The following is a 15,010-nucleotide window of genomic DNA, read 5'->3' on the forward strand; positions in this document are numbered from 1 at the left end:
GGGATCTCTCTGTCCGGAAGCACCTTGGGTCTCGGATGCTGAGCTGGTCTCCCTTTGCCCGTAATTGAATTCGAGGCCCACAGCTTCTCTGGTCAAGAGGAGGGCAGAGCGGGGCCGTGAGCAAAGCACCTCAGCTGGGCAGCTGCCTCTGGCTTTGCCGAAAATGGGCGGAGGCTCGGTAGAGAACCCACGTCCGTGCGCAAGTGGGCTAGGTGAAACCCAGCACATCTGGCAGCTGTTCACAGCAAAGAAGGGAACCGGGCCCAAGCGTTTTCAGCCACTGTGGAGAGAACGTCCAGGACAAACATCCCCCTCCCACTGGCAAGGCCACGAATCGTCGAGCCGCTCTTGTTTGGAGAGGAAGCTGACCAGGTTTGGTCCAACCCGTCTTGAGGGTGGTGTAACGGGATCTCTGGGTGTGGAGAGGAGCCGTCTCCCGTATTTCCCAGAGAGCAAAACCCTTTCAGAATTTACCAGAGAGGGATCAGTGGGCGAGACCCTTCGGCTGCCCTCCTTGCACTGGAGAAAGAGATTGTGGGAAGTAATCTAAATGTCACAAGGAGCCGTTCACTACCCACAGAGTCTAAAGTGGGGTTTGATCCTGGCTCTTCAAGAGGTCCGGCTTCACCTCTCTCTCTCTCTCTCTCTCTCTCTCTCTCTCTCCCCCCTTTGGGCCAGAGTGGGTCACTCCTTATCCTTTAGCAATGGCATGACTTCTTCCTTTCCAGGGACTACGGCCCATGTGGGAATCACTCTGTATGGGGTGGACAGCAAATCTGGCCACCGGCACCTGGACGGGGAGAACGCCTTCCACCGCAACAGCCTCGACATCTTCCAGGTTGCCACAGAACGGAGCCTGGGCAGCGTGTGGAAAATCCGCATCTGGCACGACAATAAAGGTGCGTTTGAGCAGGTGCAGCGGAGGCGGGCGGGGCTACTGGGCCTGCAGGGGTGTGGGGAGGATGGATGTCCAAGGGGAGGGGGCGTAGCTCAGGTCCAATCCCCCGACAGCGTCTCCAGGTAAGGCCAGAAAAATTCGAGCCTGAAGCCCTAGGTGGACCAAGGGTCTGGCTCAGGCCTCCCGATGTTCCTTGGTCCTATGTAGTAGCTTAGAGATGCGTGGGGAGCGTCGTTCATTGAAGCCAACGCGGGGTCCGGGAGAGGGAGGGAGGGAGGCAGCCCAGAACCTGCTCCTGCTCCACCTGGACTGCGGCCCCTTCTCCCAGCGCAGACCAAGTGATCTGTGGGAAGAATAATCAGGCGCTCCCACTCAGGCGGGGCTGGTTGGGTCTGTGCTCTTTTACTTTCACGTTCTTTGAGTATTTCTGGTAAGTTTATAAATGTTCTGAGGACTGTAGTCAAAAAGAAGGATATAAATCTACAACATCATCAACAAATATTAATAATAATAGGCCTGGTCCACAGAACGTTTAAACCACGTAGCTTGATTTCTCTTGGAACGAGGCCTGTGTGCTCCATGGCAACCGTTGCTCTGCTTCAGCAGCCTTTCCCAACTTGGGTCCCTTCAGCTGGCTGGGGCTGGTGGGAGTTGTAGTCCAAAATACCTGGAGCGGCATTATTTAGCAGGAGATGCCCCGGGTAGGAAAGCTTCATTATACACCAGTTGTTATCATTTACTGGTGTAATGGGTGTGCTAACATGGGACATGAATGTACAGTGGATGAACCCTCACAGGGATGCTTTAGGGTGGTTGGACTCGATGGCCTTAGAGGCCCCTTCCAATTCTATGATTCGAGTTTCTCTCCTTCAAAACTTGTTTTTGGCCTAAACTCTTCCACATTTATGGTTCATCTCCAGTACTCCCTCTCTCACAAGCACTGCTGCTCCTCAGGAGCAGATGTCCATATTGATTCTGTATTGCTGACCTGCCTCTCCAAGAGTGTGTGTGTGTGTAGGGGGGGGGATCCATAAAAGAAAAAAAGCATTACCCCATAGTCGTAGGGCAGTCCTTCCAGTTTGGGGGCAATCCAATCACTCCTCCCTCCACCTGCAGTTTGCGTTCACCAGACCCAGAGGGTCGCATCCTGTTGTGCCCATGTGCTCACCGGACCCACCATTTGCGCAACGGGAGTTTTGCACTTCTGAAAAATAACCACGGGTGTTAGTAGGAATGCTTGCTTCTGGCAAGGGGCTCTGCTGACCTGCCCAATCCGGAAAGAAGAGTTTCTGGTCATTTCCGGGGTTATTTTGAGAAGTGCAAAAGCCCTGTTGTGGTGGAGGCGTTGGGTCCTGCGAACGCAAATGCAACTGCCGGAGGCAGAGCAGCCCCACCGGGTAGCGCCCCCAAAACTCTTCAATATGAACCCCCCCCCTTTTTGTTCTGTTGGTTCTCCACTTTTTGGTCTCCACTTTTTATTTGCTTTGATTCCTGCCTATAGTAAACCATGTAAAATAAACACCATATAAAAGTTAATTTTGTTTCCTTCTTGACTAGAATTTGCCCCGTGAATACAAACACAAAAGCAAGCAAACACAAAAATACAAACACAAACGTGTTTCTCCCCCCTCCCCCAGAAAACTTGGTATGTTCCTGAACTTGTGTTTGCAATTGAAAAAATCTGCATTTCCCCCCCAAAATGCATTTGCCTGCTTTAGTCTGTGGGAGAGGGAGGAGGGATGCACATTTGGGTGAACACCTAAAGGCACCCTTTCCCTGTTCAAACCACAGCGATGGCAAAACCCAGATTGCCATTGAGAGTGTGTGCATGTGAGCAAGGCGCTCTGAGCTTCTAGGTGGAGTTTGGAGAATCTTGGGCATCTTGTCTGTTGCCGATCCTCGGATCCCTAAGTAGGGTGGTTATAAAACAGTTGCTTCCAAAGCTGCACACATCGTTTCCAGGTTGAAGTTTTGTGGTCCGGATTTTGCAAAACACGGCAATTTTAAAACCATGGAATATCAGTGGTCCATAAAAGCGCTTCTCCTAAAGCTGTGTCTCCCCTTCCACTTCTCTCTCTTACTGTTCAGGGCTAAACCCATCATGGTACTTGCAGCATGTCATTGTCAGAGACTTGCAGACCTGTAAGAACTACCACTTCTTGGTGAACGACTGGCTGTCTGTGGAAAGTGAGGAGAACGATGGCCTGGTGGAGAAGGAGGTCTTGGCTGCTGGTGAGTGGGGGCGGAGCGCACCATCCGCGTCGAAAGCGGTTTGAAGCCGTTGCTTTGGCTCTAGCCCTGGGAAGGCGGAATGAAGACATGTGGGGACCCGCTGCCCTGAGGGAGCCGGCCTAGTAGGCCGTGGCTGTCTGGAGCTCCCATGGCGAGGAGAAATTGCTGCCCTCACGAGCACACAGGTTTGAGCGGTGCTTCTGAGGAAAAGAAGAGCAAATGCAAAAGGCCCAGCGTCAGAGAGACCGAGATTTTAGGCGACAACCGTTTCGACCATGAAGGCAAGCTCAGAACTGCCCGAGCTCTGAGGAGAAACATGTTCTGAGGCAGACTCGAGTGGAGGTCTCCTCGAACTCTGTAGCCTTGAGGTTTGAAACAGGGACAGGCCTGGCAGGGTCACTTTGGCCGAGCCCTCTCCCTTTTCCGTGGCCCATGTTGGCCCACCAGCACTTCACGCTGGGGAAGGAAACGTTTAAACTTGGCGCCAGCCACGGTGCTTCTCTTTGGCTTTTTGGCAGCCTCCCAGTTACACGGGCCCTTTACAGGCCAATAAAAATCAGGTTGAACTTTAAAATAATTGGAAAAGGAATTACTGTTTGAGAGACCAATTAGCCTAGAATAAGAAACTACATAAAATATTGATCCTACGGCAGGGGGGGAGGGGAGGGGGATGTGCATTCGGTGAGGTTGGCAGAGTGACGGTTCCTCGGAAGCAGGGGAAGGTGCCATTCCAGGTGCCATTCCGTCTTGTCTTCAGCCTCCGCCTGGCTTCCTGGCTCAGCTGAGAGCCCCAGGAGCAGGGCCCTTCTGCTCTCACCCTTCAGCTCATGCCAGAGTCCAGGCCCAAGCTTTATAGTATTACCTGGGCGGGTGGGAGTTTGGGGAGGGAAGCCTGCAATTGAGAGCCCCAGGGGAAGTCAAGTGGCCAAATGCCCTGCAGCTGGCTCCTCCCCACTGCCTTCTGCTACCGCTATGGACCATTAGACCAATGCAGACGCACCTCTGTGCCTTCTCCACAGCTGAGACCGATCTGAGAAGCTTCCTGCGTATCTTCATCGGCGAGCTACAACGGGGTTTCTTCGAGAAGCACGTGTGGCTCTCCCTGTGGGACCGGCCCCCTCGCAGCCGCTTCACCCGGGTCCAGAGAGCCTCCTGTTGCTGCCTCCTCATCTTCCTCTTCCTCTGTGCCAACGCCGTGTGGTACGGCGTCGTGGGAGACATCAATTTCAGGTGTGCTTGAGACGGCGGCTTCTTGGTCTCCAGCCCAGTCAGGGCCTCTCTCTCGCAGGAGCAGGAGCCGTGCGCCCGCGGGGGCTTCCTTCCTGTGACAAACAACCAAGGGTCCCAGCTGGAGTGGCCTTGCTCCCCCTGGGGGGAGGGTTGTCTGGTGCGGAGTGGCGGGGGGTGGGGTGGCAGTGAGCCAGGGGGAGGCAAAGTGCGGCCAGAATGAGAAAGGCGGCATCATCCTTGGGGAGGCCTGGGAATCGCCACCCTGATGGCATTCCATGCGTGGCCTTGCTGGACCTTCTGGCTTGGGAACCACATTCTGTACATGGTGGCAAGAGACAGGAGATCCGGTATTGGGACCCACAATGCGCTCCCAATCTCGTGGCATGTGGTGATGCTGAGTGTTGCCTGGATGGGTCTCGAGTTTCCAGTTGGGTGAGCAGAACTGAGCCATGTCAAGACCATGTGCTCTAGACCCGGACTAGCAGCGTCTAATCTGAGGCGGGGTTCATCAGGGCTGAGCTGCAGAATGTGTTGGAACATTGGAAACAATGATAGTAAGACAAGGGTGCTCCTGAAGGTATGCAGAGTACCTTTCCCTCACCATTATGTACTCATATTCATATCCTGGAACTAGTAATGCGACAGCTAGGTGGGTCTCTGGGACATCCCGCGGAGACCACATGACACTGGTTTTAAAATCTTTACGCTGGCCGCCAATTCGTTTCCAGGCAAAACAGGAGGTGCTGGTTCTGGCCCTTCAGGCCTCCTCCTCCTCCCCTCCTCGGTCCCAGCCTGCCACTTAAGGTCCTCTGAGGGACATCTGAGGGAGATTGGCGGCCACGTGCCGGGGGGCCTTTTCCTTTGCCGGCCCTCAGCTGTGGAATGACCGGCCGGTGGAAACGTGCCTGCCAACGCCTCTGAACATTTTGAGGCGGGAATTAAAGGCCCCGCTATTGGGGCAGGCCTCCCCTTTCTAGAATTCTTATTTCTGTTTGCTGACTCTAATATGCTGCTTCTAGGCTGTATTGTTTATATTGTGGGGTGTGGGGATTTTGTTGTTGTTGTTGTTGTTGTTAAACTGTTTTTCACTTGATAAGCCGTCTAGAGTGCTTTATATATAGGTGGGTTATAAGTTGAATGACTGAATCAATAAATCATACAGCTGCCCAGGACAAGGGGTGTGGCCACGTGACGGGTGTGAGCCTCCACGCCTTCTCTCTTTCTGGGCCATTATTTATGATGGCGCCATCTTGTGAGCTCCCCGGAGCCTGACATTGGCATTCACACCCGGGGCCTCCTGCCATTCTCTCCTGCCGTCTTGTAGCCACGTGGCCATTTCCACCTTGATCCCAGTCAGTGGCGAGACTGTCGTGGTCGGCTTGGTGTCCAGCGTGGTTGTCTATCCCCTGTACCTGGGTCTTCTTTTCCTCTTTCGGATGGCACGAAGCAAGGTAACAGCTCGGCATTCCGCTCATACAGTGGTATAATGTTAAATAATTACTTATCACAGAGTTAATCTCCAGGTAGTATTGTGGTGTGCAAATGCCTCATGTTTATCAACATCAGTGTGATCTTGCGGTTGTTATAGGTGTTTCTCAGGGTAGTAATGTTTACTGAGCATGTTTTTTCAATGTTGAATTGTATTAGAAATAGTAAATGTTTTGTGTATTGCGATCTTATTTTAAGTAATATCAAGATTAGTGCAAAAAGAGAGAGACAATGGCATGAATAGGGACCATCTTACTAATATATGGAGATTTTACCTAAATGTTGAAGGGGTTTCTGAGCAGAAGTGGGACAAGCACCTTATCCCACCCCCGACTTATACAAATCATGGAATCATAGAAGAATACAGCTGGAAGGGGCCTCTAAGGCCATCGAGTCCAACCCCCTGCTCAAGGCAGGAATCCACCTTAAAGCATCCCTGACAGATGCTTGTCCAGCTGCCTCTTGAAGGCCTCTAGGGTGGGAGAGCCCACCACCTCCCTAGGTAACTGGTTCCATTATTGTACTGATCTCACAGTGAGGGCGCTTTTCCTGATGTCCAGCCGGAATCTGGCTTCCTGTAACTTGGGCCCGTTATTCTCAGTCCTTGAAGCAGAAAACCATGATTTCACACACAGACACAGACACGCAGACGCATGTCTTTTTGGAGGAGCCTTCAGGATAGGCATGTAACCCACAAGAGGCTCCCTGAGAACAAAGGTGGTTAAGATCCATCACGCGGACAGTTCCAGTTCTGGAAGGGGATGAATTCCTGCTGGAGGCAGGTGTCTGTCTGTCTTCACCCTAATCCCCACCACCCTTTAAAAAGAGAGAGAGAGAGAGAAAGTTGTTTGGCTGGCTTTATTTTTAAAAAAAATTTAATTGAAGTGACTTTTGGTTCCCCAGAAAGGGGGGTGGCTGGATAAATCTCATTTGGGGACCCCCAAGAGATTCAAATGAGCTGTGATTTCTTTGCATCCCAATCTGTGGTTTCCGTGGTGGATCAGCTTTTTCCGAGTCACACAGATTCTGCTTTTTTTTTTTTTTTTTTTACTTTTGGGGGCGTGTGGAGGGGATTTGTGTTCCTGCAAATTAGCAAAAGTAGAACGAAATTCTGGTTAAAATGTTCTGACTCTGTCACTGAGAGGACAATGGAATGAAAGGCACCTGACGATCTGCAAAATGCAGGTGGGGCGGAGTTCACGGAGTCCACCACTCCCTCGTTGGATGGCAACTCTGGGTTGGTCCCTTCCCCCCCCCCCCCCCGCCCGGCCACAGAGCTCCTGGCCCACCTGGCCCTCAAGCCCTCTTCTCTCTCGCAGGTGTCTGTCAGCCAGTCTCTGGCCCATTTGGACCAGCAGTCTTTAGAGATCGACAACTACGTGGACTCGTCTCTCCGCGAGAGCTCCTTCCTCACCTTCCCTGGGCTGCGGACGGAGGTGAAGGGCGGCAGGGGGGTGGGTGCCGGTGCAGTTTCCGAAGGGGGTGCTGAGGGGGGCGACCGCTGGGCCCCTCCACGCTCCCTCTTTCTGCCCATCCCTCCTAGCGTTGGGGTCCCCAGTGTAGTGCCGGTGAGCACCACCATGCCCAGGACACCTCTCTTGGTGCCTGCCAGACTCCTGGCCCCGGATCTTTTTACAAATATTATTATTTCGAAGTTCCTTAAAAATAAGATTTTTAAAAAACTGGGAGGCTGGCTTGCTACAAAGCAACGTGCTGGCCATCATTTATAAAGAGTGGTTTTACGTTTTGGAGTTCAGCACCCAGCTCTGCCTTGTGCCTGGATTCTTGAGTAAATTACTTTTCTTCTAGTCTCTCCAGTTTGTCTTCTGGGACAGGAGTGCTTTGTCTTCAGCCATGACGGCCATTTTATCAATGGGCCAGCCACCCCCATGGCCACCATGTTGAGAGCGTGCCCCTGACACTCCCTCAGTATTCCAAAAGTCCTCACCCACTTAAACAAGTTGGAGACTCCTGACCTGGTGGTTGGTACCAGATTAGCCGTCTTCACACAGCGGCCGTTTCTGAGGCGGCTGCATTGCTCCCACTGGGCCTCACGACTGTTCAGTGGGTCCCGAGGACAGAAGAGGCCACATCTGGACTGAGCGTCATTCCTTCTCCACAGGCCTTTTCGGAGCAAACCAAAACAGAATTGCTCCAGGATGACTCGAAAAGGTAAGTGGGTGTCAGCAGGGGCCAGTTGTTGTTTTTGTGCTTCTCTCCCTCCCCTCCCCCGCCCCGCCAAGGCCCTGTGGGTGAGAGGAAGACATCCTGGCCACGGGTCCAACTCCAGGAGATTTGGGGGGATGAAAAGAAGGGCGGTTGTTCCTTGGCCCGCTCTGCCGGAGGGCTGCTTGTTCCTGGGCTCAGGCTCCCTCCGGGCCCTTTTCCGTTTGGGCGCAGCCTGATCCGGTGGCACTCCAGCGAGGCCCTCCTCAACTGGCCGGACCTGCTGAGCAACCCCTCCATCATGGACAACACGATTCAGAAGCTGAAGAGGGGGAGGACCAGCCGCCATCTTGGCCTCGAGGCTCCGTTGGCCGCTGAGGAGGACAGCGTGTCCCTCGGCTTTCCCCAAGCGCAGAACCGATGCTTCTCGGCATCAGGTAAGAGGGGGCAGGAAGTGTGGGGGGGAAGCGGCACTTTATATGCGTATCGCTAAACACACCTGTGGAGTGAGACAACCTGCCCGCCACAGTGAATGCCACAGGTGCAAGGGATGTTGCTGACCTATATTGGTGCAAACTCAGCCCGAGATTTTGTTTTCCCTGGCACAGACGAAGACCTGATCCGGCAAATCCTCGCTGACGGAGCGGGCGGCCTCTCTCATCCTCCGGACACGGGGCAGTTCCCCAGGGTGGAAACAGACCTCATCTCAGGGCTGTAAGTCTGCTGGGAGGGAGGGAGGGAAGGAGGGTAGCTGGGTGCTGGAGCGGGAGGGTGGGGGAGGACTCCCTCCCACCCACCCACCCACCCCATTCTGCCGGCTTGGATCTGTGTGTTGTGGGGAAAGCAAAGCCGGGTGAGAGGAGGCCCCCGGCTTGCAGCGGTTTGTGCAGCATCCCCCCCTCCCCCGTGGGTGGGCCGGGCCACCCTGGCGTAGCCAAGGGCCGCCTCCTCTGTCTGCTGCACAGATGCGTCGGGAACGGCGCAGTGGCCAGATGACTTTGAGGCAAAGGAAGCCCCCGTCCTGAGACGCTGGAGATGGTGGGGCAGGGTTCTACAGCTTCCTCCCCATTGTGGGAGCAAGGCAGCGCAGTTGAAGATGCCACACGGGGGTGGGGGGACCGTTTCAGCCCAAAGGCCGGATTCAGAGAAGCTCTCAGGGCTTGCATTCCAGTGGGGGGCGGGGCCAAAGCAAAAGGGGTGGAGCCAGAAATCCCCCCAGGTGCCGGCTTACTTCAGCGTAAAGCTCTTACAGCCGGTCAGTGAAGCCTCAGGAGAAGCATCTCAACCTTTTTAGAAGGGGGGGGCATGCAAAAGGTGGGAAGCCGCCGAGTGACTGGCAGGCCGGAGAAAGGGGCGTGGCCAGGAGGGAGGGTCGGAGTGGGCCTGGCGTTCCTTACCCCTGATTTAATGCGCCTCATTTGCCCTGGCAGATCCAGCATGTTTGGGGAGAAGACGGAGGCGATCATGTTGCAGAGGCTGAACGAGAAAGGGCAGAACGCGGCGGTGGCGGCAGCAGCGGCAGCAGCGGCAGCAGCAGCGGCAGCCCCGGGCAAGGACCTGAACCGCTCGGCCAAATCGATGCGGACAGGTATCACGCGGTCCAGAGCTTCTCCAGCTATTTGTGGTCGTCCTGGAATTTGGGGCTGGGTGGGGGGAGAACGCACTGGCCTGCCCTGGTCCAGGGCCCTGTCCCGGCCCCCCGGGCCCCCTTCTTCTCTTGGGGAATGGGCTGCCTCCTGAACCCCAGCCCGACCCAGCCTCCGCCTCACGTGGCACCTCTGCCTCCTCCATCGTTGCACGGAGGAATGACTCGCTCCATTCCGGGGACGTGGCTGCTCTTCCTGCCACCTGCGGCCATCCTGGGGAAAACACAAGGAACAGTCATGGGACACAAAGTTCAAATCCTTGCGAATCTCACCCTTTGCCTCCCGCAGCCCTGGACAGCGCCCTCCGGAAGCGGCTGCTGCCCTTCTGGTGCTCTTACCTGGCTCACGGCCTCAGCTTCGCCCTCCTGCTCCTCTGCTTCGGGGTCTCTGTGTGGATCGGGGTGGGCTTCACCTCCAGCACGGCCCTCATGTGGCTCATCTCAGGGATCTTCAGCTTCCTCTCCTCCTTTTTGCTCTGGGAACCCCTCAAGGTAAGTCCCGGTTGGGGCTGCTTGAACTGAGGCGTCTTCTTGGCAACTCCAAGTGGGCCTTCCATCCCGACACCCACCTCTGATGGGGCTCCCCCCTCGTCCGTTTCCGCACTCTCCGTACATTGCTAGTGCCTGCTCACTGAGATCACCCGAGAGGACCATGCGCCACATTTGAGAAGGTGCAAAGCAGAGCCTTCTCTGTGGTGGCTCTCAACTTCTGGATTGCCCCTCCTAGAGAGATCTGTTTCGCTCTGTCACTTCATAGTTTCTACCGACAATGGAACATATTTCTATTTTCCAAAGCATTTGCGGGTGTTTGTCTTGTCTTTGTGGCTGGATTACTGTCCGTGAGTGTACAGGGGCGCCCAGGCAAAGCCCCCCCAACCTGCATTCTGCTTGACCAGGGTCAGGGCAGGAGAGCTTCCCTGACAGTGAGGAGGCCAGGTCCAAGCACCCAGTGAGAGAGAGAACGCTGCAGAGGCCCAGATGTGTTCAGAGAGGAACTCCAAAGCACCTGCGCGTGAGCCAGGACATTTCAGACTGGGGCAGCAGGGGCCGTGGGCAGGGATTTCCCTCCTGCTTTGGCAGGGACGAAGCCCCTTCTCTCCAAACACAACACCCACTCCCACCCCCACATTCCGTCATCTGCTTTTGCTTTTATTCTTTCGGGGGTGGGGTGTTAATGATTTTGCTGCTGCTGCTTTTAATTTTCTTGTCCATCTCCTTCCGCATGGTGTCTCTGAGTAGCAAGGCAGATCGCAAATGCTTTTACTAAACAAACCACCATTTATTTCATGGTCCCAGCAGGGTACAGTGGACAAAGCATCGGTTTGGGACATGAAGTCCAGTCCTCTCCCCATCGGTTGCCATCCTGCTGCGCTGTTCCAAATTTCTGACTGACTGCAGAGCTCAGTGGAGGGAGGGAGGGAGGGAGGGAGGGAGGGAGGGGGCAGAGGGGGGGCAGCCCTACCCTTAAGGACCTCAACTACCTCTGGGACGTTTTTTGAGCATCTACGTCTGGCAAGGGGCAAAAACAACCCAGCAGCCCCAGCTGTCTGTGGTTTGAATCCTGCTGCAATTTTCTAGGCTGCTGTGGTGTAAATGTGGAACACCCAGTGGGTGGGGTTATTGACGCTGCTTCTAACTGTAGATGGGCGGTTTCAGTTTTAAAAAGCGCAACCACATGGGGCAGCCAATATACCTGAGCAGGCATTAATTACTATTACCTATGCACGGATGCACATCATTAATATGGTGAAAATGCACACTTCTGCACAGAAGTGTTCCCACAAGAAAAACCGTGCTTGCGGGAACCAATTGAAGAGACAATCACCCAGGCGGGCAGCTGCGTGATGGAGGAACCCAGTGGAAGGGCTTTCTTCCTTGGGAAGCCTTCCGCTGCCTCTACGAACTTTCTCTGACGTTCTCCTCCACCTCCCACCTTCCCCCTCCTCCTCCTCCTTCATGAGGATGTTCCACGCCTTATTCCTAAACTTCAGAGGTCTATAGGTCAGAGTGGAAATCCATTTTTTACAACTTTCTACCATCCGTAGAGCAGAAGCTACAGCTTCGGAATGTCCCTTACTTTGGAGATGATTTGGCATTTCTGTTCCCTGCAGAACCAGGGCCCCTCGCCTCTATCCCTCCACAGCTGTACCTGCTCCCGTGGGGTCTTCCAGCAGGACGGGGTGGGGGTGGACACACACAGAGAGAAAGAGCAACCCTAAAATAGACCATTAAACCAACTTAGTTTGGGAGGAAGTGGCACAGATGTTTGGAAGGAGAATTGTCTTCACTGGTTGAAATACCTTTGCTAACATATTAGTGCAATGCGAACGCATGGTGGGAAATGCTGATGCCTGAAGTGCTTTCCCGATATCTGCAGAGCCCTTTCTGTCCCCCAAGTGAGGCCGGGGGATGTGGCGGCTGGCAGTGAGTGAAGGCAAGGTCCCCAGGGGTCGGTAGACTTGGCAGTGGGAACCCCCCGGCCTCTGTTAATCCGTGGGATGACCCTGGTGCACGTGGCCGTGGCTTTTCACCTGCTCATATCTGTTTTGTTGAAATGTTTCTTTCTTTTTTAAGTTCTTGTACAAAAATTGTACCTCCCATGACATTTTCTTGAACGCACCAATACGAGCAAGGGATCTGTCGTTTTCGCTGATCTTCGTTTACTGCTTTGTGTTGGAGCTGTTGCTTATAATGTGAATGGGCCCTTGATCAAGTGGCGAGAGCCTCTTGGAATGGCCCCTTCGCTCCCCCCGCCTCAACGGCCCTGCCTGCCTGCCTCCCCCCCCCCCCCCCCCCCCGCCCAGGTCCTGCTGGAGGCCCTTTATTTCTCGCTGGTGGCCAAGCGCTTGCACCCCGAGGAGGGCGACACGCTGGTGGAGCAGCCCTTGGTCGAGCACGTGTCGGAGAAGATCAGCAAGGTCCGGCCGCCTCAGGGATTTGCTCTTTTCCAGGCCAAGGAGGAGGCCAGGAAAGTGAAGCTGCTGCACAGCCTGCTCAAGGTGAGAAGCAGGAGGGAGGCACCACCCGGGCCAAAGCCTGGCCTGGCTGCACGGGCTGCGTGGAGACACTGGGGCCGGGGCCGGGACAAAGGGCTCTGCAGCCCTGGGGGCTCCCAAGCGACAGCAGCAGGGGAGGAGGGGGTCAAGGCACGCCGCCGCCGCTGCCGCCATTCCACGCCTGCAGCCGTGATGGTGCCGTGGCTTCAGTGGGCTGAAAAGGCAAAGGGGCCGCTGCTCTGAGGTTTTGTTCTCGGGGCTAGCAACAGCTTTGTTGTTCTTGTTCTAACATGTCAGGAATGTGGAAGCAGTTCTAAGGCGTGGACTGGCAGTGTGGGTTGTGCGCTTCACAACTCACAAGGCCACCCAAAGCCCCCCCCCCCCCCCCCGGACCTGTAAGACCATTAAGCCCAAGGTCTGAAATGTCTCTGGGAAGTCTCTGTGCCTGGTGCGGAAGGTTTTGCCGGCTTGGTGCAGCCCTTGGGGGGCTTTTCTGGCCTGGGGGGCTCCCAGCAGGCCAGTGAACCCTGTCTGTCTGTCTGTCTGTCTGTCTGTCTGTCTGTGCATGCTAGAACTTCCTCCTCTACATGCTGTTCCTCCTGGTGACCCTCCTCACCAACTACGGCGACGCTTCGCAGAACAGCCGCGCTTTCCTTTTGCAGAGCTCCGTCAAGCAGCAGCTGGGCAGTGACCAGTTCCTGCGCATTAAGAGGTATTTCTGCTCATGTTTCTAGTCCTTAAGTTTTACCACTCTGCTGAGCTGCGCGCAGGAGTCCCCAGGAATCGCGAGACCACGAGACGCTTTGGCAGCCGGCCTGTGAACAGCCTGAGCGTGGGCACACACACACACACACACACACGGGCCGACGCTGGAACGTGTCGCAGAAGGGTCCCCTTTCTGGCTCTGTGCCTCTGCCCAGATCTCCGCTGTTCCCAGGGGGCTGTGCCCCAGGGTTGCAGGATCCGCCTCGCTGTGCCCCCTGGGAGGACTGCCCTTGCTTCCTCCTTCACCAAACCGTTCAGCCTGCCGGAGACGGGGAGGGCCTTCCCTCTACAGCGCTCGGCCTGCTGTTGGCACGGGAGGACAGTGGGCTGCTGGGAGGGAGGGAGGCCACGCTCCGCGTCACAGCCAGTTCAGATCCGTGGCAGCTCCGGGAGCCTGGCTGTGGAAGGCCTTTCTGGGCCAGAGATCCTGGCCCACTGCTGCTGCCCCTCCAAGGAGAACATCTGGGGCTCGAGCAGATGTTGACTCGGAGCCCCAGAAACTCGTTGTGTTTATTACGTCTTTATTACTTGCACTTGTATCCCACCCTTTCCTCCGAGAAGCCCAAGGTGGCATTCGGGATTCCCCTCCTCTCTGGTTTTATCCTTACAACAACCCTGTGAGGTAGGTTAGACTGAGAGTCAGTGACTAGATCAAGGTCACCCAGCGACCTTCCTGGCTGAGTGGAGACTAGGGGGCTGGTCTACAAGTGAGGAAAGCCCAGGGTGGCTGCGTGGTGGTGCTGTGGCACGTAAACGACGCAGCAGCCACTGCGGACCCATCCTGGGCCTTTCCCCCGAAGCAAAAGCGTCAGCGACTGACCCCGGCACGACCGCCATCTGTGGCCCCTCCGTAGAGGGGAGGGGGCGTGGCCAGCTGGATGGCGACCACTAATTGGGGTGGGGGGAGGATGGAGCCAGCGAGCAGAATGGCCGCCGGAACGCCCCCGGTGTGGGGAGGGAGAAGAATCCCCCCTGTTCCCTCGGCTTCAGTCCCCATGAGGTCAGTGGGGGTGGGGAAGCCAGGGAGGGGCAGGCAGGGGCTCCCCCAATGATCCATAGAAACCGCACGCTCGCTCCTTAGCATGGGGAGAATGTGGCGGAACCCCCCAAGAAGGAAGCCGTGGGGTTTGGGGGGCTTGAGGTGCCACTGCGCCATCGTCATGACGGGCCCTAGAATGCAGGACCCTGCCCCCAATCCAGCACTCTGACTCCGCCACCACACTGGCGCCCCAGAATTCCACGCTTGCGTGCACACCCACACCCCTCTGCTGCAAAAGTGGGCCGCTGGGCGTCGAAGTCCAATCACGTGTCGGCAAGCAGCAGGACGCGCGTGTTCCGCACTCAGGGCTCCTCTTCCCACCATGTCCGCACAGGTCGGATGACTTCTGGGTGTGGATGTCTCAAGCGCTGCTGCCGTATCTGTACAATAACCAGTCCGGCCGGGGGAGGTACAGCACCACGCTGGGGGCGGCACGGCTGCGGCAAATCCGCCTGAAAGAAGGTGCGTAGCACACCTCGACGTGAGCCTCGGTTTCCGTGTTTGCTTGTGGCCCGCCCTGTTCAACGGGCTGCGGTGAAGCAGCCTCAGCT

General features: G+C 55.7%; 1 protein-coding gene across 1 annotated transcript in view; it reads left to right on the forward strand.

The window, feature by feature from the left end:
- PKD1 (polycystin 1, transient receptor potential channel interacting) overlaps positions 1-15,010 on the forward strand; it is a 168,508-nt gene that overhangs the window by 142,165 nt on the left and 11,333 nt on the right. Inside the window, exons 29-41 of the mRNA XM_063143421.1 lie at positions 729-899; positions 2,987-3,130; positions 4,150-4,360; positions 5,685-5,811; positions 7,168-7,284; positions 7,971-8,020; positions 8,249-8,451; positions 8,623-8,728; positions 9,445-9,602; positions 9,949-10,151; positions 12,464-12,658; positions 13,228-13,367; positions 14,794-14,921. Coding sequence (XP_062999491.1) covers positions 729-899; positions 2,987-3,130; positions 4,150-4,360; positions 5,685-5,811; positions 7,168-7,284; positions 7,971-8,020; positions 8,249-8,451; positions 8,623-8,728; positions 9,445-9,602; positions 9,949-10,151; positions 12,464-12,658; positions 13,228-13,367; positions 14,794-14,921 — 1,953 coding nt within the window. The remainder of the gene's footprint in view (positions 1-728; positions 900-2,986; positions 3,131-4,149; positions 4,361-5,684; positions 5,812-7,167; positions 7,285-7,970; positions 8,021-8,248; positions 8,452-8,622; positions 8,729-9,444; positions 9,603-9,948; positions 10,152-12,463; positions 12,659-13,227; positions 13,368-14,793; positions 14,922-15,010) is intronic.

The sequence above is a fragment of the Elgaria multicarinata genome, chromosome 17 (assembly GCF_023053635.1).
Source record: "Elgaria multicarinata webbii isolate HBS135686 ecotype San Diego chromosome 17, rElgMul1.1.pri, whole genome shotgun sequence".
NCBI lineage: Eukaryota > Metazoa > Chordata > Lepidosauria > Squamata > Anguidae > Elgaria > Elgaria multicarinata.